Source organism: Ambystoma mexicanum, chromosome 1q (genome assembly GCF_040938575.1).
Source record: "Ambystoma mexicanum isolate Mex_15411 chromosome 1q, UKY_AmexF1_1, whole genome shotgun sequence".
Lineage (NCBI taxonomy): Eukaryota > Metazoa > Chordata > Amphibia > Caudata > Ambystomatidae > Ambystoma > Ambystoma mexicanum.
The window spans coordinates 1,081,223,486-1,081,251,457 of NC_090922.1; the positions used below are offsets into that span (position 1 = coordinate 1,081,223,486).

At 47.1% G+C, this 27,972-nt stretch overlaps 1 protein-coding gene across 7 annotated transcripts in view; it reads right to left on the bottom strand.

The window, feature by feature from the left end:
• ZNF644 (zinc finger protein 644) overlaps window positions 1-27,972 on the bottom strand; it is a 1,204,777-nt gene that overhangs the window by 284,564 nt on the left and 892,241 nt on the right. For 5 of the 7 annotated variants that reach the window (XM_069641773.1, XM_069641770.1, XM_069641772.1 and 2 more), the window contains one exon: window positions 12,198-12,320. The exons of the other annotated variants lie outside the window; for them this stretch is intronic. In XM_069641773.1, coding sequence (XP_069497874.1) covers window positions 12,198-12,320 — 123 coding nt within the window. The remainder of the gene's footprint in view (window positions 1-12,197; window positions 12,321-27,972) is intronic. 7 annotated transcript variants of the gene reach the window in all.

Consider the following 27,972-nt stretch of genomic DNA (forward strand, 5'->3'; position numbering starts at 1 on the left):
TACAAGCATCATTTCCGGTATTAAAAATTATTGTTTAAGTTACGCTCAAATTCTCCATGCCATATTTTAAAAGCTGAACACTGCAAATACGTCTTTGTGGTTGGTCATTTTACATAGGACGTATGCGTCAGTTGAAGAGCCTGTGTGGTATTTAACAAAGACAGGATAAAGCCATCTCGTTCTCAATCCGGCATAAGCCGGGCACAACAGAAGAAAGTGCAAATAAGATCCAACTTCGGAAGTGCAGAATTTAGAGGAATCATGGAACAATTTATGGATTGTGTCAATGGTAAACCATTCAGTCTACATTTTATAAAAAGTGCCCCATTTAGACTTGGGTATATTCCTTTTATTTATTGATTTATAGGGTGCTGAAGCCCACAGGCATCAGGGTGCACAAACACGAAGGACGTTTGGGAATTTCTTTTTTAGGTGCAGTGTTTTGGGGCGATTTATATTTTTTTTACATACAGGAATGGGACAATCGCGCAGGAAAGACCAGCGAGGCAAGGAAAGAATTGGATCAAAGTAGAATTTTGAAGAATATTAGATAAATAGAGCAGTCTTCAGTTTCCGACAAAAAATATTGCATTCCTTTGTCAGCCTAACCTCCAGGGGCAGGGCATTCCAGATCTTAGCAGCCCCGGTGGGGAAGGCTCTTCCCCAAACAATTGGCGAGAGAGAATTTAGGAATTTTTACCAACGCCAAAGTGGCTGAACGCAGTTTCATCGGTGGGTCGTAAAAAGAGACCAGCTCCTTAATATAGACTGGAATGGTGCCATATAACGCTGTGAGTTAGTGCCCCAGCCTTAAATTCTAGCCGAGCGGAAACCGGGATCCAATGACTATCCAGCTATCTCCGATATGCTCTCTTCTAGATTTCTTTGCAATAATGCCGACTGCATCATTTTGAATAGTTTGCAGGGTCTGAATGTTCTTCCTATTGGCTCCGACTAACAGAGCATTGCTGTAGTCCAATCTCGACAAGACCACTGTGCAGGCAACAGAGGAGAAATTGGGCGCAGACAGTAAAGGGGGCGTAGGTTTCTCAGCAGCCAAAGATAGTAAGACCCATTCTTTACAGTCTGATTGATGCAAGGATCTGTACTGAGCAGCGTGTCGAGGTAGAAGCTCAGATTCTTACTCTTTGAGACCCGGATTGGACAGCCATGAACAAAGAAATTAATAGTTACTCGCCGTAGTGACTAACGTACTCTTAGTCCATAGTCCCCTTTCCTCCATATTGTATGGGCGTCCCTCGCATGGGATGGGAGCCGGAACCTTTTTCACCAGAAAAATCTTCTTCCCCTTTAAAATTTAGAGGCGCGCAGCACTGGGAGCATGCCCTCGCCTGACTCCTCCCACCAGCGCCACTCTTCAGTCTCCATTGACGCGTCGACATTATTCAGCATTTCCTAATGACACCAGCATTATTAGGGAGGGGGTGGTGGGACGCATGGCGGAAAGGGGACTATGGACTAAGTACCTTAGTCACTACGGTGAGTAACTATTATTCTTACGTCCCATCCACTTTCCTCCATACTGTATGGGCAACTACAACTGAATGTAGCCCCAGGGTGGAGAGGAGCCCCTCCTTAAGAAAACAGGTTTCTTAGAACCGCCTGTCCGAGCGCCGCATCTGTCCTATAGGCAGCGTCCAAACAGTAGAGCTTACAGAAAGCCAAAGGGGTGGCCAAGGTAGCCGCCCTGCTGATTACCTGCCACAGCACATGCCGTTAATACGCGGTGGCCTTGGCTCTGACCGCATGGGCATGTAGGTTAACTGCTACAGGTTTGTGCTGCCCCTCATAGGCCTTCCTGATGGCCGTGACCATCCACCTTGCTATGGAGGCCTGGTAACTGGGCCTTGACCCACCGAGAGTGACAAACAAGGTGTCCGATTACGGTCGTCCTTGGTCCTGTCCCGGTAGTATCTCAGCACGTGTCTGACATCTAGAAGTTGCCAGACCCTCTGAGGCGCCTCCTTGCGGGTCGGCGAATAAAGTGGGTAAGACCATCTCCTTGTTGAGATGGAAGGAGGAGGTCACCTTGGGTACGAACGCAGGGTGCGGTCGCAGGACGACCTTGTCCTTGTGAAAGGTAGTGTAGGGCTCTGAAGCCACCAGAGCCTGGATCTTTACGGTGACCAACCTGATGTCCGCGTACACCACTGGCTCAAAAGGTTTGTGCGCCAAGGCGCCCAACACAACATTAAGGTACTGCAGAGGGTGTGGTTTCTTTATAGGCGGGTAAAGCCTGTGGACGACCAGACGTCGTTCGACCACCCGGTTGGAGAAGAGGCCTTCCTCCGAATTCTTGTAAGCCCCTATGGCTGCCAGATAGGTGCGACATGTAACCACCTGTACGCCGAAGTGGGCGAGGTGTGCGGAAAAGGAGAGCACTGCGTCCAAGGTGCACTTAAGAGGGTCAATCTCCCTAGAGTCGGTCCAATGACAGAATTTAGACTATACTCCTATATTGGCACCTAGTAGCCTTGCTTCTAGCGCCCTGGATGACCTCTAGGTTAGCCTGAGACTGGCTCAAGTGTTTCAGCGTGACCTGCTCAGGAACCGCGCTGCAAGGGCTAGTTTATCGGGAGCAGGGTGGAGTACCCTGCCCCCCTGCTGGGCAATGAGCTCGTAATTGTCTGCCCCCAGTCTGCCAAGTCTGTCCGCTTCCAGGTTGGATTCCCCCTGGAGGTGGACAGCCATGAGGTAGATGTTCTCCAGAGCCCATTCCCACATGCTGACTGCTAGGCTGCACAGCGGAGGGCATCTGGTACCCCCCTGCTTGCTGACCTAATACATGCTGGTGGGGTTATCTGTCTGGATAAGAACGGTCTTGCCCTCGATAAGAGGGAGAAAGGCCTCGAGAGCCAGCCATATGGCTTTCAATTCTAGCCAATTGATGTGGGACTCCCTGGATGCTGCGATTGACCAGGGGGCTCCCCAACCCTCTAGGGAAGAGTCTGTAGTGACTGGGACCTGAGGGGCCAGCTGTCGGAAGTGCTTGCCCTGCCACAGGTTGCAGTCCGTGGACCACCGCTGGAGGTCTGAGTGGAGAAAGGGAGGAGTGTTGACTGGCTCAGCTTGGGAGCCCTTCTGATTCCATGAGTCTGCGAAGTGCAGCTGTCATTACCTCATCCTGAGCCTCGTGTGGGGTACGACCAACAGGACCGCTGCCCTAAGACCCAATGGGTGTTGGTACCCCCAGGCTGAGGTCACTGGCCTGGAAAGGAAGAGCTGTGGCTCTCTTGATGGCCGCAATCTTGTCCTCCGAGGGAAAGACTCACGGAGCTTGTGTCCCAGATGAGGCCCAAGAAGGTCAGGTTCTGCGTGGGCTGCAGCCGAGACTTCTTGAGATTGATAGTGAACCCCAGGTCGTGGTGTTAATCAGTGCGGAGGAGGTATGGTGAACCGCTTCCGTAGAGGTGGCCTGAAACAAGCCAGTCATCCAGGTATGGGTAGACGTGATGGCCCTGAGGAGGGCTGCCACTGCATTCAGGTACCTACCCTGGGTGCTGAGTTGAGGCCAAAGGGTAGCACCTTGTATCGGAAATGGCAGCCCCATATCCAGCAGAGCAGTAAGGAATGATGCGGCTGCCAAATCGGGACGTGTAGATAAACGTCCTTCGGATCCAGGGAGCACATCCAGTTTCCCCAGTCCAGTGTTTCCGCAGTATGAGCTGGCTTAACCATCCTGAATGTTTGCAGAGGGAGGGAGAGATTGAGGATGGAAAGGCCCACCACAACTCTCAGGCCAGCCTGGTTCTTCTGTATGGCGTAAATCCTGGAATAGAAGCCCGATCCTCGCTGGGAGGCTGCGACTTCTTCCACTGCCTGGCTCTCGACGAGCGATCGGATATCAGCTAGCAGAGTTTTGTCCCAATCTGTGGGAGAGGAGGGGAGAAGGGAGGAGAGGAAGGTAGGCGGTACCCCGGAGAGACTACAGATGGTCTGAAAAATACCGGCACCAAATTTGCAAGGGGTGTGACATGCCTTCTTTCCCTCTGAGGCTGCTGCGGAGGAGGGGGATTGGAGAGACCCTTTGCCCCCCCCCTCTTTTGTGGTTTCCTTCAGTGCCGACTGAGAACTGTCAGGTTGTCTGGACCACCATTCTTGGAAGCCCCCAGAACCCGCCAAACGCACACCCCTTGCCAGAGCATTGCTGCGACTGGGTGTAGGCAGCTGAGCGTGGAGAGCGGTCGCCGGTGGCCTGAGGGGATCAGCAGGCCTGGAAAGCCCTGCCTGGGCCTCCGTGAGTGCTGTGCTTTGTGTTTTTTAATAAGGACGAAAAAGAAAGTAGAATTGTTTGTTCGCGCTCCTAGCGCGGTGTTTTTGGCCTCCTCCTGCTCCCCCCTCCCACTCCTGGTCTTCCTCTCCCTCCCCGCCTCCCTGCCCGCCCACCCCCCCCTCTGATTGGGTGTGTGCCTGCCTCCCCTCTGGCCTACTCGACGGCCGTTCCCCACGCTCGCTTCTTTTCTCCAGCTGAGCGTGGAGAGCGGTCGCCGGTGGCCTGAGGGGATCAGCAGGCCTGGAAAGCCCTGCCTGGGCCTCCGTGAGTGCTGTGCTTTGTGTTTTTTAAAAAGGACGAAAAAGAAAGTAGAATTGTTTGTTCGCGCTCCTAGCGCGGTGTTTTTGGCCTCCTCCTGCTCCCCCCTCCCACTTCCTGGTCTTCCTCTCCCTCCCCGCCTCCCTGCCCGCCCACCCCCCCCTCTGATTGGGTGTGTGCCTGCCTCCCCTCTGGCCTACTCGACGGCCGTTCCCCACGCCCGCTTCTTTTCTCCAGCTGAGCGTGGAGAGCGGTCGCCGGTGGCCTGAGGGGATCAGCAGGCCTGGAAAGCCCTGCCTGGGCCTCCGTGAGTGCTGTGCTTTGTGTTTTTTAAAAAGGACGAAAAAGAAAGTAGAATTGTTTGTTCGCGCTCCTAGCGCGGTGTTTTTGGCCTCCTCCTGCTCCCCCCTCCCACTTCCTGGTCTTCCTCTCCCTCCCCGCCTCCCTGCCCGCCCACCCCCCCCCCCTTCCTCTCCCTCTGCCTATAACCTCCCCCCTTCCTGGGCAGCCCCTGCGGCTAAGGGCCCCAGGCCAAGGGCGACTCCTACAGTGCGGCTCCCTGTGTGTCTGCAGGTGTCCGCAGGGGACGCCAGGCGCCAGTTCCACCTGTTCTCCGGCCCACCCCTCCTCACCTTGTTCACCTCATCCGCATGATGCCTCGCCCCCCCTATTCCATTTTATTGGTAAACTAGGGTGCTTCTCTCCCCTCGCAGGATTCTCAAACTTAGGTGGCCCTGACCTATTACGCATTACTGTCTGCTCTGCACTGTGGTAAACTAGTGCCCTCCACTCACTTCCTGTCTGCATACTCGTGTCATCCGCCTCCCCTCCTTCTCCATGGTGCTCTCTATCTCGCCTATCTACTCTAACTGCTTCTCTATTGACTATCCTGCTCTCCTCACTAAATCTGGTAGGAAAAAGTTTAAAAAGGACATCCTGGTCTCCAACCCAGGCCTCCCTATCGCTGACACCTACACGAGCGCCTGCTCCAGGGAAACTCTTACTGACATTCTCTTTTTCGTGCCTTCACCTGACCTATGGACCCCTCACATGGTCGCTGTGCTCTCTCCTTTCTCCTCCTCTCCCATTAATGGTGGCACCCGTTGGGATGTCCTCTTGGCCCCTTTCCACTCCTCTAAGGCCATCATTAATGTCTATGCTAACGGGACCGTCTTGGTCCAAGGCCCGCAGGCCAACCTTCACCTCTTTGATAGACGCTTCCCACGCCTCATCAACTTCCTCTCCGCTCCCGCTGTCCCCCCTCCTCTGTCCTCGGCTACCTTGCCTCTCCCCTCCCTCCCTGCCCCTTCTCTTGCTCCCTCTTCAACTCCTTCTCTAACACCTCCGCAGGGCGCACATCTGATCTGTACCCCTCCCCGGAAGTTTTTCAAGGGTGGCAACCTTCTCCACATTGCCACTCTAAATTCTCGCTCTGCCATCAAGCACTCCTCTGATATCTGTCGCCTTCTTGAGGAACTGGACCTCGACGTCCTCGGTCTCACTGAGACATGGTTCACTGCCAGCTCTGCCACCAGCTTCGACACACTCCTACCTGACGGCTACAAGATCCTCTCCATGCCTAGGCCAAACCGCTCAGGGGGTGGTGTTGCCCTTATCTTCCCTGAGTGGATTCCTGCCACTGTCACTCCTACGCAGACCTACTCCTCTTTTGAATGTCTTGTCTGCCGACTCTCTCTCTCTCCTAGCCATTCCCTTACCGTGGCTACTATCTATCGGCCACCTGGTCAAATTTCATCCTTCCTCTCTGAGTGGGCTGACCTCTCCTCCTCACTCCTGTCCTCAACCACCCAACTCCTCTTTCTCGGTGACTTCAACATCCACCTCGATGCCTCCTGTCCCCCCACTGGTCTCTTTCGCGAACTCTGCAACTCTCTCTCACTCTCTATCCTCCCGTCTGGGCCTACTCACTCTGCAGGGCATACTCTTGATGCTCTGATCTCTTCTGACCTTCCCCTCTCCCTCCCTCTCTCCACTCCTCTCTCCTGGAGTGATCACTTTCTCCTATCCTCCCACCTCTCCCTCCCTACCCCACAGGCAAAGCCACCCTCGTCATTGCCACCCACCTTCTCGGTCATCCGACCCATGAAGCGCGTGTCAGTTGAGGCTTTCGCTGCTACCTTCTCGCCCCCTCCTCCCCCCTCGGCTGACTCCCACCCTGACACAGCCCTCTCCATCCTCTATTCCTCTATATCTGATACTCTCGATATCCTTGCCCCCGTCATGAGAATCCGCCTGAAGCCCAAAGCCAAATGTAACTCCTGGTATGACTCGGATCTCGTCACCCTAAAACGCAAGTGCAGGGTGGCAGAGAGGAAATGGCGTGCTTCATGCTCATCCTCTGACAAACTGGCCTGCCGCCTGCTCCAAAGGCAATACCGGCTCTCCGTTCTCACCAAGAAGAGAGCCCTTATCCAAGCCCGCATCTCTGAGGCATCTAACAACTCGGCCGAACTCTTTAAAATCTGCAAGGAGCTGGCCAACCCTGCTGCAGTCTCTACCTCTCCTGTCCCCTCCCAGGCCCTCTGCACCGCACTGGCCTCGCACTTCATCTCAAAAACTCAGGACATCCTGTCCTCGCTCTCCTCCTCTCTCCTCCCTCCCTCTCTTCCCGGCTCTTCCTCTTGCTCTCTTGCAGCCTCCCCTCCGCCCTCCTTCTCTGCTTTTCCACCTTTTTCTGCTGATGAGGTTTCCAGACAAGTCCGATCTATGAAAGCCTCGTCTAAACAGGTTCACCCCTGTTCCTCCAAAACCATCAAGGACCACATCGACTCCCTGGCTCCTGCCTTGGCTGCCTTTTGCAACCACTCATTCGCCTCTGGAGTCTTCCCATCCCCCCTCAAGCACTCCCTTGTGCACCCCCTCCTCAAGAAACCCTCCTCCGACCCCTCCTGCCCGGCCAACTATCGCCCAATCTCCATCACTCCCTTCCTGGGCAAGCTCCTGGAGAAACTGGCCATCTCCCAGCTTAACCTCCATGCTGAATCTGTTGGTAATCTTCATGACCATCAATCCGGCTTCAGAGCGGCCCGAAGCACGGAAACTGCTCTCCTGAACATCCGTGAGGACCTGCTCCTGAACCTCGATTCCAACACTCCCTGTGTTCTCATTCTGCTCGATCTCTCCTCTGCCTTTGACACTGTCAACCATGCCATCCTGCTCAACCGTCTCCGTGATAACCTGGGTATCACTGGTCAGGCTCTGGCATGGCTGTCCTCTTTCCTTTCCGGTCGACCCTCCCAGGTCCAAATGGGCTCCTTCCTCTCTGACATCTTTTTCTCCACCTGTGGTGTCCCCCAGGGATCCAACCTCTCTCCCTGGCTTTTCAACCAGTATCTGGCACTCCTTGCCCACCGCATCGCCGCTCTCTGCCCCTACTTCCAGTGCTATGCGGACGATACCCAGCTCATTTTCAGGCTACCCTCGGCCTCCTCCTCTCCTTCCCTCATCTCCGACTGTCTGTCTGCTATCCAGGAATGGTGTGCCGCCAATGACCTCTGCCTTAACGCCAGTAAGACTGAGATTCTACTCATCGGCACACCCACTCCCTCCTTCCCTGCAGCTCTCTGGCCGGCCTCCCTTGGCCCCCTTCCTGCCCCTACCTGCAAGGCTAAAAACCTTGGGGTCATCTTCGACTCCACACTCTCCTTCTCTCCTCATATATCTGACGTCTCTAAGAAGTCACACTACCAGCTGCACCTCCTCAGAGGTATTCTTCCCTTCCTCTCCTTCCCCCAGAAGCTCACTGTCTCCCGAGCCCTGGTTCTCTCAAGGCTGGACTACTGTAACAGCCTCTATCTTAATCTGCCTGCCTCCACTCTCCGCCCTCTGCAACTTATCCAGAACAGAACTGCGAGACTTGTCCTTGGCCTCAAGCCCAGGGACCGTATCTCTCCAGGACTGAAATCTCTTCACTGGCTCCCAGTGGCTGCGAGGATTAAGTTCAAAACCCTCTGCATTGTCCACAAGGCCTTCTGGGGCCTGGGGCCTAAATACCTTCAACTCTCTCTTCCTAAATATCTTCCTTCACGAGCCCTTCGCTCATCCTTCTCCAACTCCCTCATGGTCAGCCGCTTCTCGAAGCAACGAGCTGGGGGTAGATCTCTCTCCGCAGCAGGGGCCTCCCTCTGGAACAGCCTTCCTGCCTCCTTGAAACTTGAGGAGAACCATCTCCGGTTCCGGAAGCACCTCAAAACCTTCCTCTTCGCTTCTGCCTTCTCTCTCCCTCTCCCCTGCTAAACCTGCTTAACTCCCCACTGAATTCTGCACTAAAACCTGCATCTGAGCCACTCTCAGCGACCTCGGTCCAGGTCCCAGCCACTCTCCACTTGCACTGCCTCCCTGGCTCCCCCTGCACTGTGGGACTGTCACTGCATCCCTACAGCCCCCTTCCCAGCACTTGCTCTGCACTTGCCACCAGCTGGCCCTTTTATTTATTATTTATTATTTATTTATTTTTACGCTACTTACCTTGTACCGCACTTCCCCCCCACCTCCTCCCCCTGCACTTTCTCCTTTTCCCCTTACCTCTGCACTTGCGCGATCTGAATGACACCTGGCCTAGTAGGATCGTTTGTCTGTCTTCCCCTTGTTTCCCTCCCTCCCTGCCTCGTCGCGCCTTGAAACACTTGTGTATAGGCGCGTTACAAATATCATATCATATCATATCAAGAATAGATAAAGACCTTGCTGTGCAAGCTGTTCTTTTTATCCAATTCCTCATTCCTGGTGGAGTGGAGAGGACACTACCCTTGAATGGAAGCTCCAATATGCATTCCTGAACATCAGGATTAACTTAGTAACCTGGAGCCAGGCAGTCCTGATGTCCGTGGCAATGCAGATGGCCCAGCCAGAGGTATCAATGTGGGCCACGGTGGACTCCATGATGTCCTGCACTACCAGCTTGGCTTCTCCTAGGCCAGCCCTGAAGCACGCTTGGCTCTGTGCTGATAGTTCTGGGATGCAAGGAGGCGTTGGAATACAGCGGTTTTCTGTACGCCTTCAAGATCTTCTCCTTACCTAGCAGCGTTGAGGACGAGTTGGCCTCCTTCCCCAGCAGCATCGAAGACGAGGTGGCCGAGGACGACTGAGGCTTAGAATAGAGTGACACTGCAGCAGTCACGAAAGAGTGGTCGAGGATGAGCTGAAAGAAATAGTGTATCAACCTCCATCTGCCTATACTTGGCGTCTAGGCGCCGATTGACAGGTTGGGCCGAGCGCAGTTTGAGCCACCCCTTCTTGGCTAGGGCAACTATGTCTTTCTACATCGGGATCCCCGTTTTGGTAAGGGGTGTTAGGGTGAGGGCTTCTGCCAAGACTAGCTCCTCGGGCTGAGGAAGGCCCAGATATTCTGCCAAACCTGCAAGGCGTTCGTGGAAGGCCTTGGCTGAAGATGGCGTGCCGGGGTCCCCCGCCTCGTCAGTGTCCTCCAGAGTGCTCAGAGGGTCTGGAACTGTTGGATGAGTGCTTGGCGCGGTGGGCTGCGGTGTGGAAACCAGAGCCGGTGGCTGCTGCAGAGGCTGGTGTGGAACTGCCTGTACTGTGGGAGGCAGGGAAGCCGGAATCGGCTGGGGCAGCAGTGGTTGCGCTGGGGCCTGTTGCACCAGCGCCATTGGAGGAATGACTATGGAAGCCGGTAGGGTAACCCGGGGGAGCATGTCACTGAAGGCATCCCGGAGGATGGCCTCATCCGGGGAGTTCACAACAGCCCTAGGAACCTTCCATAAAACCGGTTTTCGGAGGCTGTAGAGGAGGCAGTTGATATTGACGGAGTGGCTAACAACTGCTGGGGCTGGGGCACACACAACCTGGGGTGCACTGACAAAGGAAGGATCTGGAGACCCCTCTGCCATGAGGCCGGTAGCTGGACTAGCCTTGGTACGTGTGCCGGTACTAGTGTGTTGCCCCTCGGGAGTAATCCCAGTAAAAGAACCTTGCGATCCCTCAGCACTGACATCGGAAGGAACTGGAGACCCCTCGACCTTGGTTTACAAAAGTCTTCAAGTGTTATCTTTGTTAGACTACCCATTTATGCCCATGAGATTAAAACTATAATTTTCATACATCAAAATAATAACTTTGCACTTAGTGATACTAGGATTATCTGTATTTAAGATTGAATTTTTTACAATCAGGTTTTTCACAATTTAGGAAAAGCAGGGGTGCTTGAACGCACCCCTCGAGGACTCAATTTGTCACTGGGAATGGTCTTGTTCTTAACTCATCTGGCCCCACCTTACTGTTGCTAGGTTTCCATATAGTTTTTGTAAGGGGAGCAAGGTTTCAACTGGAATTTTGAGACCTTTTAAGACATTCCATAACTTCACTCGATCCACTTAATCAAAAGCGGATTTAAAATCCACTAAAATTAGGAACAGCGTTTCCTTGTTATGGGACACATACTTAAAATTACATAAAGGCAGAAAGTCTGGTCTATTTTTCCCAGGCCGCTTACCTTTTTCCATCTTATGGACAACTATGAATAATTTATTCCAGGTAGATCTTGCAGCGGTTTTAGATGCTTAGAAGATGAGTGATATTTTAATGTACTCTTGGTCTCCGCTACAGATTTGAGGGTGGTGCGATTGTAACAGTGGCATAACTTACTATTCACATGGTTGTGATGACCACTCAGAGTGGCCGCAACAAGAAGCATATTACTGCTTCCTCTGCTTGATAGGTTTAGCAGAGGAACAACATGCAAAAAGATGCTGTACAGCAATGAAAAAAAAAAAAATAGTGCTTGCATTCTAGAAGAGTCTGAAAGAAAGCTAGTTTTCCAAAAGCATGCTTCATCTAGGACAGGAAGCTAACATGAACTTTGATACAAAGCAATTAACACAATACTCTCAAGGTCAGACAGGTATATCTGTTTATGGACTTGTTCCAAAAAAAGTTGCAGTGCCAAAGAAGCACCTTTTGGCGTGGGCACTTTTAAACTGCACAGAAGAATCATTCTAAAAACAGATCTCTTATGGGTTTTGAAAACAAGTACTGCAGGCGGAAATATGCATTATACTCACTCAGAATTGTAACTTTGTTACAGGATTGCTAATCATGGAGCAGAGCATTGAATCAGTATTGCTGAAATGCTGCACTTCATCCACATTGATTGATTGCATGCAATCACAAAACAACGAGCCAACGTGCAGCAAGTAGTAAGAAAAGTAGCACTACTAAACACCTTTAGCAAATGCTCTCTCAAGAATAGCTATATTAACTGTTACACTGCTACATAAAACTGCATTAAAAAGGTCAATCGCTGGACCTATATCACTGGGCGATAAATATGAACTCTGCTGCTTGTAACACAATGGCTCCATGCAACATAGTGACTACATCAACTGTTTAGACAACTAAAAAGCCAAATGAGTAAAAAAACCAAAATCAAGCCACTTGTGAAAAATGTACGATTGGAAAAGTAAGAAGTACAAATGCAAAACGAGAAAAAAAATTAAAAATGTTAAAATGGGCAAAAAATGTTTTAAAAATTATAAATGGGCAAACTATGCGCGTTTACAAAACACAAAGCCCTTTGAAATGCCATTATTGACAGCATGAGGTAAATGGTGAATTTAAAGATAAAAACATGCTCTATCGGAAGTGTTTTGATCTCTAATAAACTTACCTGAGCCAGTCAAGAGCCCAGCACTCTTCCTTCGTGCATATGCGCGTAAATGGTTGGAGAGGCTAACTGCGCTTGTAAACGTTGAATTGCAATGCACACATGTCCTAAGCGTCGCAGTAATACCTATCATTCAAAAGAAAACTCAAATCCAGTTCTCTACAAACATTTTTTGCATGTGCTGATCTTAAAGAATGTGAACAATGTGTGAAAGACCTTCAATATATACGGATATTCACTTTTCTTAGATGACTACTTGCCAACAATCACAATTCCCTTCATCACTACAGCCGCATTTCACCTCACGACAGTGTGGAAAGATTGATCTAGTGTCAAAGAACTAGTTTGGAAATACCAAACAGGTAGAATGATGAAAAACGAAGGGATTGCAGTTTCACAAGACTTGCCAGTTGAGTTGCCAGTTAGACAACTCTGCTGGCTTTAGTACCAGAAGTATGAAATTAAACATCCCAGGAGTCCAGGGTTCTGAGCAGGCTAAATTGAAAGTAAAATAGCCAATCCCATCAATAGGGGAATACTTGACTCTTTCCAAGAGTAACAAATTAATCAGCTTGGCAGGATATGTATAAATTTGTAAAAACATTCACGTGAAACAGATAGTTATGTGAAACAGACTATTTAACATGTTCCTGATCTTTTCAGAAAGTTTTATTTCCCAAAAATTCTACTGACTTGACTGTAATGATGAAAAGAGAATTAAAATATTACGAAAAATAAAAAGAAACATGCAGCATTACTGGATATTTTATTATAAAAATTGCACCAGCCTTTTTACCAAATTATCATGGTGCCCGTACACTATAGTACCAAAATGCAAAATATTTTCAACAGCAACAGTATATTGCAACTTTTTAATTAAGAGAACCAAGCCCATTTACATGAGGAATTAAGTAAAGTTGTTTACCCACATGATTGGTAAGGCTCAATGTCACATTAGATAGCTGATAACTGGAAAGGAAATTGGAAAATCGCAACTGAACGGCTGGTAGGCAAAACATTGCATTCAGTACGCTCATGCATTAATCGGGATGCATAATAAAACACTAACATAGTTTTGTGCTAAACGCTTTACATTTAATCAAACATATTAAAATGGTAAAAAAAAGATTCAAATAGTACACACCAGAATGAAAACGTTTGTTTCAAATTGCCTCCACTATCTTACTTTATAATCACCATGTGACAGGTTGATCATGTTACATACATTTGGTATTATGTAGTAACATTTGTTTCATTGACATGTGTCACCAATGATTTTTGTTTTTGTTAACATATACACAAACCATGTCCATTATTTCTGGACATTAAATGGATATACAAAAGCACAAAGTCCCGGGTTACTAGTCGCTGAATCGGACATAGGCACATTACGAAGAGGGCCCTAAGGTGACCAAAGGACATTGACCAGGGGGTTAGTCGGTTGAACAAATGTCTTTTTTTTTTTTTTTTTTTTTTTTAAACACCAGGAATAAACCAAACAGTTTTGTGCTCTAGTTGAATAGATTAAGCTGCAGGGGGACGATGTAGTGCAATTTACATGCTTGTGAAGCCAGGCATGGTCGGAGGCTATTGACTCGTATATGGAGTCAAACTTAAATTAAGCAATGGGTACTCTGAAACAAAGTCAAATTACAAATTTCCCAAAAGTAACAAAATGATTTAACTTCATCGAATGTTACCTTAGTTCCCAAGAAACGTAGCAATGACTACTGTTAAATGTTCAACAGATCCAGTTTTATGTTGGCCTAAATACTTCATTCACCCCTCTAAAAACAGTTAATTAACAAGTTATGTTGGTGTGATGGTTCCAATGTCTCCACTGCAGATTTATCCTCCTGTCCACCACATGTAGGTCCCGCCTTTGGCTGTTGTGCTGCAAAAGGACCCTTGCAACCTCAACCAGAAAATGACTGACTCCATTAGCATTGCCTATAAGCCCACCAGTTCCCCAGGTACCTCCCACAACAGGTGTACTGGGTGTGTTTTGAGGGGAGGTAGGCTGGCAAATAAGGATCTGCTGAGGAAACTATCAAAACAAATGTTACCCATAAAATAACCACTTTATTCTAATGGATATCGCCTTTGCAAATTGCACCACGACCATGAGAAAAAGGCACAACCCAAGAGGTGTTGCATTTCAAATCGGCACAGACTCTAAAATAATAATATATAACTCTAAAATAATGTGGCATAATATCCTTGGTGGGTATGGATGGGGGAGGTGGGTCTTTGGTAAATACCAATCAGAGCTCAAGCCAAAGGCCAGCACTTTGAACTGCAAATGTCAGCATGCTGCTGCAAACCAAATGGTTCCTTCTGAGATCTGGTAAGATTGAGACATACAAGTATGCATCTTGGAGATCATGGGCAAGCATCCAGTTGCTATGTAACAAGCACCACCATTTTTAACTTTCCTTTTCGCGTGCATTTGTCCATGTCCTCAGCTCTAAAATGGCTGAAATTGTCCTACATTCTGCTTTCGGATTGGAGTAAAACCTGGTACGATAAAAAATAAATAAAAATAAAAATCAGGCACACCTGTGGCCCTTTTTTGAACTATTTGTTCTTTTCCTACGAGTAGCTCTTGCTCGTAAAGCTTTTGCTGCTGGTGCGGGCAATCTGGGGGAAAGTAAAGGCCTTAAGAACCAACCATGTTTTCTCGAGTTGGCAGGCACACTGGTCCATGGTTGCAATCTCCCACTCTATGACAAAGTTCACCTAGCCTACCCTCCATTGGCATAGCAGGTTAGGGGGACACAAAGCAACTTTCCCAGGGCAGTCAATCCAAGAAGGTGCAGGCTCGCTAGCAACCTTCTAGGCCCTTTTTGAACCATCTGTCATTTTGCTATGAGTAACTTACTGGTAAAGCTCTTGCCTCCGCTACTGTGGAGGGAAAACGTCAAGGAGTGGAGACTTTTTCTCAATACACAAACCCACTGGTACATGGTCGCAGTCTTCCAATCCTTGACAAAAGTCACCCAACCTGCCCTCCACTGACATAATGGGTAGGGAGGACATAAGCAGCTTCTGCCCTGAGAAGCTTTTCCAGGGCAACTGCCCGCTGAGAAGCTGCTGGCTAGCTACCTTCTTGCAGTTTTTCAACCAAAAACACTAACTGCGCCCAGGGACTCTGGAATCAGCAGGTATTGATGTACCGTGAAAAATGTAGTCATTGCTCAACTCTAAACTTCAAGGTGTGGTTCATGCCATTCCCAAAAGATTATCCTCCCTGGAACACCCTTGTCCATTATCTTTGCCTGGGCATAGGGGGAAATGTCCGGACAGCTGCAGCCAACCATGACAGCTCACTGAAGTCATTCCTCTGGCCACCGGCTGCTTCGTCCAAGGATGGTCCCTGAAGTCAAGGAACGGTTAATGATAACCAAATCAAGAATGTTAGATGTAATCAGTGATTAGGTCCATACAGATTTAGGGTTCAAAGGGGTTCCTTTTGGGAGCCGCTGGGCTTACTGGCATACAGGATTTGCAGGAATCTTGCGCTCCTTGGAATCAGTAAACTACTCTGGCCGCAGTCACTCCCCTGTTGAGTTCTCGGCGTGTGCCCAATGTGGTTCCAAATAGTCGGTTTTGACTATCCAGTGCCATATAGGTCTCCTTGGTATTTCTGTGACAGACTGCAGTCCCTAGAGTGCTGGGCCTTTGAGGTTAGGCCCCAACAGGCCTTACAGCTTCTGTTGTGACAAGTCCCATGCACCACATGCAACAGTCCTGGTTTTCAGTGATGGACATTGACCTGGAGAATTTGCCACACGCCTTAAAGACTGATGGAAGAGAAACAAAATAAGTAACTAGGGGCACCAGAGAGCTTGCCATTAAGATGCCCACATTCTGAAAGAGCTCCATGAGCCTCATCACCACAACGCAATTGCCTCGGCTTCTCTACATAAATGAATAGTCCTAAGGGAGCATATTGTCATGGTCATGAAGTCAGGGGCACAGGCATGCAGGGGCTGCATGCACAGGGCACCTGGGTAGACACTGTACTGGCGCCTTTGGCGCCAAGCTATTGAACAAAAGTAAACAAGAACATCCATTTAACACCAAAAAGCTTTTATTATGGGCATAGCACTTCAGTTGCATTAACGTTGAACATTCCGTCCATTAACCAGCCCCAAGTGCATTCTTGGGTGTGGCTGCTAATGGATTGCCTTCGCACATGCTCACTCTCTAGGAGTGACAGGGTGTGGTTGGTAAGCCGGACCTAAGGGGCGTGCCCACGATCTCCGCTATATAAGCTGCCCCGATCCTCAAGACAGACGCTTCGCGTTATTCTGCACTTGCAAGCAGCGTAACGCTCACCGTCGCCTGAGGTCAGACTTACCTTTGGAGATCCTGCTTCCTGGACATCCTGCTTCCTACCAGCATACTTACCAACTGGGGGAAGCTGTTCTTCCCTGTACATCTCTCCGGTGAACCAAGTATTCATATTTACACTTTCCAGAATGCCGAAATCTTCATCTTGGCACCGCAGCACAACACGCTCCATCGTCGACAGCAGCGCCTGCAAGGAAAAACAGAAGACCAGGTTAGACATCGAAAAAAACAGTCAGTTAAAGGTTGCGCTTCGCCATACTTCGCGCTTTTCCTTAAACCATCACTTACTTGCTGTCGAACATTGCGGTAGCATCCATCTTCCATCCAGCCGCGTCTCACAGCTGCATTGAGGCCACATTTCCATCTAAGGGAAGAAAACAGAAGAGAGACATTGCGGGGATAAATAGGAGCAACATATAAAGACATTAAACAGAACGAACAGCATCACAAGGCTCAATAAAGACTTACCAATCATGAGGAGAAGCATAGTCGCAGCTGGACTGGACAAATACTTATCAGTGAAGGAACTAGATCCCATTTGACACGCCCCTGCCAGAAGTAGCAGGACGGAGAGCTTATCTTCCATAATTCACAGGTGAGCTTTATGGGCCGGCGTATGCTCACAGAAGCCGTACTTTGGGGTGAAGGGTTTTAGAGGTACAACAATCACAGATTGATGCACTCACACACTTATCTCCATGCAGGAGCAGTATCACCACGTACCACTGCTCACAGCTTTTCTACTGAGGGAAAGGCCTGAAAGAGGCGATTAAAGTCCGGGGAGGGCTGCAACCATGCCCCAACGCCTCCACAGAGACCAGGAGAGCGTAACACATATTGGCAGCAGGAGGAACCTTGGCAGCATTGCTGCCCGGCCAGATCAGATACTGTAGCTGGGTTTTTGAAAGACACCAGCAATTCCCTTAGGCCCTGCCATCTTGTGAAGAAGGCAATAGGTGAGCTTGGGTACACCAATTGGATTTGTGAAGCATTGATCAGCATTGTGCTGGAAGGCGAGGTGTAGGAAGGGGGATTCGGTCATCATGCAGTGAGGAAATGGCGACCTGAGCCAGTGCATGTTGCCATCAACACCCCAGTGTGCTGTAACCTGCAGAGGCTTGTGCCACAGGGAAGAAGGCAAGCAGGATCCCAGTGGTGCCGTGACCCTAGCACCCCCATTGATTACTTACTAATTTTCCTTAGAGGTCTGCTCACAGTAAATTAGAGGGAAATATCCATGTGCCATTGAATATTAATCTACAAACCATGTATACTGAATGATGCATACTACATAGCTCAGATGTGCTCATTGCTCCTGAATGGAAGTGCATTTCGGTCGCTAAATGGAGCAGTGGGCTAATTCTGGTTAGCCCCGGAGTTGCTGTACCCCTTATGAAATGCACAAGAGGGACATGGTGCTCTGTGGAAGGTGTAAAGGAGCTAGTGAACTTCCATTGTCTAAGCTTTATTATCTTGTCCCTTCTGCTCTGGAGCGCTTAGTTTACTGATCTGATTCGACCGTATGGCCAAGCGAGGGGAACACAAGTCCCCTCTGGAATTCTAGTAAACAAATTATAGGTAGTGCAGAAAGTGATGAAACTGCATCTTTAACGTTTGAGTCACACTAGTTTCCCGACTAAGGTGGTATGTAGGAAGAAATGTGTGCTGGCTTTGACTCTTAAACCAGTTTCACACCCACGAGAATTTAAAGTTGAGGCATCGCAAGCTCATATTGAGAAGGTCGGCACTAAGGCAGCAGAAGCGGAGACTAGCATTAGCTGCTTGGAAGCGTAGGAGAAAACAAATCCATTCTTGAGGAAATGGTGAGTAGAGATCTTGAAGCTAGGCCCCATCGGAATAATGTCAGGGGGTCTCTGCCTTTCTGATACAAATCATGAATATGCAATCATTCATAGGTTTCCATAGAGCAATCAAATTATCACCACCATCCTCCCACTTTGCACCACAGTTTTCAGTTGAGTGGTGGGGCTTACGATTTCTGTTATTTAGGACACCCAGTTACAGGAGAAGGAACGACTAGATTGTTAAGTGCTGGGATGCTAATAGGTTCTACACATCCAATTCAAGAGGTCTCTACAATGGTTCACGGGTCTCTCATTTACGTTACCCAGGGTTATCATTCACACAACCTGAAGAAAGGTTTGTGATTGTGACTAGTGTCTTCAGCGGTCTCCCTCTCATACCACATTATTATGACCAAATATTGACAATTAAGGTTCTTCCAGAAAAATGTCGAAGTGTTGAGATTCCCTGCTGTCAAATGGAATGTCGGCAGGAGATTTCACACTCCACTGGTGCAGTGCAACAGGCACTTGCTTCTCAGTCAGCTGGGCAGAAACCAAGGTACTGACTTCTTTCAACATGAAAGATGTTTGGTAGTTCAGGAACATAAAATCATTATGTCTAATCAATTCACTTGCAAAATGTAGTAGTAATACAAACTGACTCCATTCCATTGGATTACACAGGCCACAGACAACTTGCCTGCTGGCATTGTGAAATTAGTGCAGACTTTCGGAGCTGGGACCTCGCATCAGTAAGCTGTACTAGGTAGGCTTTTGCAACAGTAATCTGTAGAGCGGACATCAGCAGATAGAGGCAGGATTAGCATTTGTAGATGGAACTACCCAGACAGCTTTATGCTTGAGAAAGCGGTAGTTAGCTTCACAAGGATGTCTCTGAGAAGGGACACTGCAAGACGACTATAGACATTGTGATCTAGAGTGATGCTGCGGGAGTAATAGCCATTAATTGACTAGCAGAGGTAAACTCCCTGCAGTGAGAAAATGCACCTTCCTCAGAATTAATCATCTTTTCAAACGAGAGCCAGTTATTCGATAAGAGGTCCCTAGTCAGCCCCATGAGCCATTTAAAAGAGACTACATGGTGGGGGACTTTTTACTTTAGACTGGGTCTTGCTGCAGGTTTTTGTATTACATTAAGCAGCCTTGTGTTGCACACCCAATTTGTGGTGTGGATTTTGATTTCCCCGACAATCTGGTGCTGTCGCTCAGATCGCCAATGACCCAGTGGATGACCGTCTTGTAGACCACCTTCCTCTGAACCCCATGGGTCCTCCTCTGACAAATAAGAGACCTTTAAAATCTCTAGCAAGGTAGTCTGAGGGAGGCCGGCCATAAGTGGTGTTTCTCCTTTGGGTTTATGTGAGAATCAATTTTTGCACTCGAACAGTATAGTAGGACTGTGATTGGGTAGAGAAGGGGTCACCTCTAATCCGAAAAGTGTAAAAATCAGGTCAGGTATAGAAATGCACATGTACACAGTACTGAAAAAAATGAAAGTTAAACTATCAAGAATATTCTTAGTTAAGTCAACGTTTGGGCAGATGAGCTGGTGGGGGTTGACATTGGATACGAGAATTGCAAAACATGTTTGTCAAGGAATTACCTCAGATTTTAGGTTCCCCAATTCCTTACCTGGCAGATATTGAATAGAAAGGGGAGTTGGAGGAAACCTACAGTTGAAGCCCCCCCCACCACCTCCCAGCTTTTTTTTTCTCTATCCCGCTTGTGTCTTTGAAGCAGTTCTGAATTAATGCTTCCTATAGGAGGGGCCACTTAATTTGCGATTGGTTAAATGTTCCATTCAGTGCCATAGGAAAAGTAAGGTTTTGGAGTGAATGTGCACAGCATATGTTTTGGGCCTATATAAGCATGCCAGGATTAATACGGCCAGTCAATAATAGGAACAGGTTAGTTCCAAGATGTGCCCACACCACCTATGGGTATTCCCGCACACTATACGCGCACACACAAACATATACAATATAACATCAGAATGAGCAAACATTTTTACGGGAAAGCAATGCTCTAACTCAGGGAAACTAGTATAGCGACTTAGGGCTCAAAGATACCTTTGACATAGAGAGAATCGTGCACTTAAGAGCTCTTGAAACTTAAAAGGGTCAAATTTAACAAAATCAGTGGCATGTCTATGTCTATTGGTACAAGGAGGCTTCCAATAAATAATGCATCTAAATACTAAAAATGGGAGTGAAAGGGGAAAATTAAAATTAAAAATCCAAGTAAAAAATGTGATATCAAAAGGTATATTCATTTAAAATTTTAATTCGGAGCCAGCAATCATTCAACTTTATTCTCAACAAATGATATGCAGGAGGCGGCGACAGCCAAGGATCTAATTAGTAATGTTTGATGGGGCCTACAACAGTCTGCTCAGTTTACCATGCAAAATGTGGGCTTCCAACTATCTACCCAAGAGAAAACTCAATGCAGTCTCTCAAACACCAGCACCCACCAGCAAATCACCAAGTACAAGCCTGGCACCCAGTACTTGTCTCAGACACAACCACACAACTGGAAACACTAAGGCTACCCACCCACCCTACACCCTGAAAACCATGGACAGCAAGGCAGGTTGTGGGGAGGCAGCCACCCCTACATGTACACCGATCAAAAGTCAAGCCTCCTTATTTGCTGCCTTTTTAACTATTAAAAAGGGGAGGTACAAACTATAAGAATTAACAGTTGGTCTAAGCCCCTTTGAGGCCACCAGAGGAACTCAAAACAAAGGTAAAAATGTGGTTACTTTGCGTGTAACATGAACAGTGGGGATCTCAAAAACCTAGCTAGGACATAGCTTCTGTGCTGAGGAGCAGGACTAAGTAATCCAATGCTGTGCTACCTCCTGGAAAGATATGAACCATCTTCTGCACGTAAAACCATCAGCTGAGGTTAGACAGCAGCTTGCTCAGCAAAGTGGCAGGCCAGTAACGGACCCTGGTTTGAACTAGAACTGTTTTGTGCAAAAGATGCCTAGCTAGCCACTATTCCAGAGGTTTACCACCAGAAAACAGACTTGGGGAAAATAAATGACTGCAAGCAAAACAAGGGAATTCCCCATTGATTATCCAGACTGGCTTGAAGTAGTATTTAGACAACATTCTAGTGTAATGAAGCCAGGGGTCACTGTCAAAGAATTGGTAGCAAACACTTTTGTCCAGGGGATACTGCCAAAATTACAGAGAGAGCTAAAAATGATACGTGTAGGATAGCAAAGAAAGCCTTTTTGAGAACTGGTTACAGTTGTAAACCACTGTCTAGCCTGTCAGGTACAGAATTAAAAGAGAAAATAGGCTCATGGCGTTATAGGTGCAAACCTTTCAGGGGCCTACTTTTCAGTGAGGGGAGGAAGAGATCTTTAGCGGGGAGATTTCAACCCCCACTCCCAAATCCACCCATTACCAAGTCTAGGTACAGCAGCCTTTAACGTCACATAATATAGCCCCAAACAAAGACCACTATTAGGAAAGCCTGCGACATAACCTGTTATAAGTCCTCTGACAGCAGTTTACCGTGAAGGTCCCCATGCACAATGTGTCAGAGGGACAATCTGTTGTAGTCTTGTAAAAATTGGACCTATAAGTCAGCCAAATTGTCTGAAAGCTTCACAACCGACCCCCTTTCCTCTACCACCATTTATGCTGTTGGTATCTGCAATACACCTGTACTTCACTCTCAGACTAAACCGGCATCTGTCTCCAAAGGTCCAACAACCAACAGTTGAGTCCATTCATCCCCTCTTAATCTGTAAGGATGAAGTCTCTTGTGTAAACACAACTGCACTATATATTGTACATCGCTGCATCAAGCGCTGCAGGACGTGCTTGTAGGATGAATGGGCTGTGATTTCCCTTAAACAATAATCGTTCCAAGCACACCTGTCCAATGGCTGATGCAAAACTGGCAGAGTTTCGCTTTGTCAGCAGTACATGGCCCAGTGGGTAAGGGTCGCCATTGCACATACGTGCCACTTACAGGGCCTAGAGCAGCGAGATGCTGGTGCTCTTTATCCACTGCACTTTTAAAGGAACCACAAAGCTCCCTCTGACTTCGGTTTGTGTGCTGCGTTGAGCTAGAGGGTCATTGTGTGCAGCATTATGCGGAGGAGACATCTGGAATCCAGGTTCGCAGGTAAGAAAACAAACATGTATGAAGTAAAGTGTTTTTCAGTTTGGGTGTGCATGCTGTATGGGTGTGTGAATTAATGTGTACACGCTGGTCAGCTGTGAGCGAGTCTCTGATTGGGGTTGGAGTGTGCTACATAGGTTCAGTAAAAGCCAGCAAAGACATGTTTGATCACCTTTGGCATGGCCAACATGAGTGTTTTTGTGTGTGTGCGTGCGTAGTGGAGTTATTGACGTTTGCAGCAAGTCCATGTTTACCACGGCATGCCAGTTATTTTACTGACATTATGGACAAATCCAATATGATCAGTTTTCTTATATGGTGCTACTGGCCTACATTGGTGCAGCCAGTATGGACATGTTTTGAGACAATGGTATGACATTTTAGTACCATTATGGTCAAAGCAAAAAGGAGTATATTCTTACATTCGGATGGCATATATTAGCAGAGCCAGCTTATACAGGTTTTCTTATAGTATTGTTACTGGCATTATGGTCAAAGCAAACCTGAATATTCTTATGTGGAAATACTGGCATATATTGGTATAGCCTGCATGAACATGTTTTTTCTATTCTCTGAGAAAACCTGCATATATTTTGGGCAGATACACCATGAACATATGTTGGACAATGCTGTGAAAAACACTCCTTTGCCCTGTTGGTGACTGGGTATCTATTGAATTATTTTCTGTGTTACCCCATAGAACCTCTTTTAAACTGCCAAATGCACGATTTAGACCCATTATTTTTAAAAAGAAAATACCGGGAGTACCACCCTCCAACCCTTGAAGCTCCACTGTTGGTTCAGGCTCCCTCGCTACACTTAATCACTCATGCACATTAGTGGGAAATGTTACACCACTCAATTTAAATACTCACCAGCCACCAATGATGGTATACTAGATAGTATTTCTATATGTTACCATTAAAAGCCCGGAAACAGTTTTAGCAAATCATTAATTTATGTTCATACTTTATTTTGGCAAATAAGCCATTAAAGCATCACATAATTTTACTACAACATTAGTTACAAAGCACCTTATATATAATACATGTTATGGAAACAAAGCATTTTTCTTTCTTAGTACAAGGAGCCCCCGCACCCCTTGTACTTCTCTCTGTCCTGTGTCGTTGCTGCCTCCTTGTGTTCTTGTACGGTTGACTATCGGGTTCCGGCACTTAACAAATAAATACAATGCTCTGTATAACACTACATTTAAGACAATTCAGATCTCTTTAATCAGTCACCCAATTAATTTTAAAAACCTTACTTTCCTACACCAGGAATAATATGTAAAATAACATTTTGCAAAAGTTACATCAGGAAAAATGTTATGCTTTCACAAAGCCGCTGCTCTATTCAGATGACTTACTCTGTAAGTTAACAGATGAGGTTTTAAACTCCTCTGTCTAATAACCAAATAAACTGAACACAAAAATAAGAAATGTTGGAGACGAATTGCAATTTATACAAAAAGTACATTTATCTGAAGCACCTACATTCCAACACGAAACAATACAAGCGAAAGGCAGTGTACCTAATCTCAATTTCAGAAAGAGAAGTCGGGCGCAGTGGCGCCTTTAGGCTTTCTGTTGCCATGGGTCCAAATAAGTGCATGCACCCCCAACTTTACTGCACCTCTGCCAGACTCTGCACCTTTACCAGATTTTGCCCCTTCAACAAACTGTTGTCCAAACTATACCCCTTCAACCCTATTTTGTCCCCAGTTATGACTCCATAACATTATAAGGAAATGTTTAAGGTTGTAGGGATTAGAAAGTTATTGCTTCTCTATTCCTTCAAGCCTGCTATTTTCTATGTTTGGTTATTTGAGTGTTTTCAGATCTCTGTTGCCCAGGATTTGGAGAAGGAAGTGTGTTGTGCAGTGCACTAGAAGTAATTGTTACGGCTAATTGTTTACTTTCGGTAAGGTCTGAAAACATCTTTTAGAGGAAGCGATATGAACATAAGCGGTCTGCTAACTGGACACAAGTGAGAGAAGGTTGGAACGAGGAATGATAGTTTCAATGTGAATGTCTGCTTTCTCTCACAAGTTGCATGCTGTCACTCTATGAGAAGCACCAAGACTGGTCTGTAATAGGAATGTAACATAACTACATTTCTACAACCGGTCCTGGCAAATAGTAAAGTTTACTTATGAAATATATGCAAGTGGTACAGGCACATCCTATAAAAATGTTGAATAAAAAGAACTTAACCCGCTTTTCATAGTTACAGCTCTGGTGTTAGCAGGGGGAAAATGGAAATCAGGCAAGTTAAAGGCTGAAGCCGATGTACCGCCAATCCCTTAGGCTGGAATGCCATTAACATATGATAAAATCAAAAGTGAAGATTGTAACCTCTGCCAGGGCATAAACACCTCAGTAGAGTAAAGGCAGTTGAAGAGGTTTCTTGGAATCTTTGGCTGGGTATTCTCACGGTGGAGTAATGGATAAGGCAGACCCTGAACATTCGTGTGCGGGAAGCTTCACAATGCAGGCACCTTTTTATAATTAAGTGGTACATACGGTTTACATATTTGCTGTTTGTTCAATTGTGCAAAATACCCAACACTCCGACAGCAAAATTGAGCAATGAATCGGGCGTTCCAGCAAAATATTACCTTTGCAGGTATGGTTTAGGCTATGGGTCTTGCCAGCTTGCGTTTAAGGTAATCTAAAATGTTTGTTACCACAATAGAGTTGGACTGTACAATACATAGGAACATTTTGGGATTTGTGGGTATAGATATAGATGTCCTGCTGTCGTTTGAAGTACTGTTTCACAGTAAAAGTCCTACCTTGTATTTAAAATGTAATTCATGTAAAGATTACATCACAATTATGCATTGTATGATATACTTTGCAGTTGGTTCCCCTGGTAGTATGGAGCATGCAGAAGGTCATCAACGACACGATAAACCCATCAGGGAGGCCATTTGCCAGCTTAACACGGAGAAGCTTCAGTAAAGATGGCTGAATGGATATCTTTACGGGACACCTTTACAACTGTGAAACAGTGTGTGTACCTTTGGCACACAGTTTTTGCTCTCACCCTTTTATGTCTTTGGGTATCTTTTCACAGGTTTCCTGATGCACTTGGGCATTCAGATTTACTCTTTGCCATTTTAACTTCTCTGTGATCCATTTCATGCTTGCACCTTTTGGGCGGCCACAGAAATGTGGGGCAGAGAAGGGAACCGAGTGCTTGCTTCTGAACATCAATTTAGTGCCACCTGTGGGAACTCTTTTCTCGTCTTTAGCATAGCTTGCTTTCAATATTGTAAAATGATGCATCATTTTTAACCTTTACATTTCTAAAGGGAAAACCCTCATTTTTGCAACGGTTTAAAAATGCATGTTGTGTATTTGAATATAAAAGCGATTCCTTAACAGTGTGTGTATCGATTGGAAAGAACTCAAAAGATAATGTGAAGTTGCACAAAAAAAAAAAAAGAACACGAGGGTTTGGCCGTTTTGCATATTAATGAGCATTTTGGGAAGATGCGAATGACCAAAGAACTTTATGTCAGTCATATTTCAGAGTTGTTATGACTGAACCACTAAATACCTAAAGCATGCTGGGTTTGGTTAGCATTTTTTATTTTAAACCCAATTCACCCTAACAATAAAGCTTTTGTAAATATATAGCATATATATAAGCTTGGCCATCAAAGACTTTAGCGTCAGAGTGGAATGACCGCCAGCAGCTCAAAAAACACTTGTGTATAGGCGCGTTACAAATACCATATCATATCATATCATATCAAAACTACTTGCCGTGTTGTGGATTAGTCAGACTGAGAAACAAAATTGACTTTATACTTCAAAAATGACAACCAGTGACTTGAAAATAACCTGCAATAAAATAGCACTCCTCTGGCAATCTGCCACCCTAGGCCTGGGCCTAGTTGTCCTTTTAAATATGTATATGGTCGGGCGTAAGTCTCATCAGTGGTTAATAGATTGTTTTCCATACCCAATTAATTTTTGGATGGCCATATAGGGAACCCCAGTTGATAAAACAAGGCTATTGTTTCACTGCCTCTTTACACCGTCCCCTGACATGTTTAAACCATGGCAAATGTCCTCATCCGTCATTGGCCAAAATATCCAATGTAGCTGCCTTACACTTTATTAGGTGGCGAATTGACCAAGGGCGAACCCAGTAGAGTTTTATTTTTTAAAGTATGTTTATTGGTATTTTTTTTCAAACATGTAACAGAATCCACCCCCTCAAACCCCTCCTGTTCTCACCAAACAAACCCCCCCACAACCACTAACTGCGTAACTGCCCCCTGAAACCCCCAGCCCCCCCCTTACCCCCCCCCCCCCAAAGTACTCGGTTGACAGACACTCATGAGCACCGCCTTACACAAGAGTCGTCACACAATGTCCAAAATCCTTAGATTGTGTGGGCACAGGGAGGAACAGTAATCACTGGGGATGTAGGTTAACACCATGCCCCAGTCTTCTCGAAATATAGAGTTGTCCCCTTGAATGTTGTAGGTCACCAATTCCATTGCAAGGATGTGCCACATCTTGGATAGCCACTCATGGTTCGTGGGGGCCTACCCGCTTTTCCATTTTCTAGCCACCACCAATATTGCTGCTAACACAAGAACCATACAGGCTTTGAACTGCTTCTAAAGTGCATATTTCCATCCCCAGGGGCAGGTTAGTGTTCAGCATTTTGTTAAATGAGGCCTGGACCTTTTCACAGAGGGTTTGTACTACCGGACAAGACCACCAGATGTGGGCCCAATCCCCCCACCGTGTACAGGCCCTCCAACAGGCTACATCATCTGGAGTCCCACCGGGGTGAGTGCCACTGGAGAAGGACCTTCTATCACACCTCCCTCAGTTGGATAGACCTGGTTAGCCTGGGAATGTTGCCCTAGTGAAATTCCCACTCATCTAGGGTCATTGTCCAGCCCAGCGTTCCCTGCCGTTTCCCCATGTAATGCCAGGTACCATTTGCCGGACCCTCAGAAATAATTTTGTGTAAAGTGTCGAAATCAGGTGGCTTTCCCGCGATGGAGTGATACATTTCGCAAAAGGGGTGAGCTCTCTGTTGGCAGCCATTTTGTTGGATGGATGTAGGACCCAGTGGCGCAGCTGATGATGGAATCTGTAACCCTCTCAAGCCAAAGCATTGTTCAAGGACTTCATCTCTTGTTCATGCATCAAGTCCCAGAGTCAGAGGAACCCCACTTCCCTCCATCACCTAAAGGCCGCCCCCTCTATCCCCAGGGCGAACTGTGGGTTGCCAAATAGTGGAGTAAATGGGCCAAGTATAGATGAGATTCCCCCCCCCCCCCGGCACACTAATGCATCCCAAACGTTCCCCAGTAGAGCTGTGATCTGAGAACCCTGCATACTTGCTGATCTGTCTGCGCTAGCCACAAAACCTCTGCCAGGGGGCGCCGACAACTGCTCGGTCCATGAGGACCC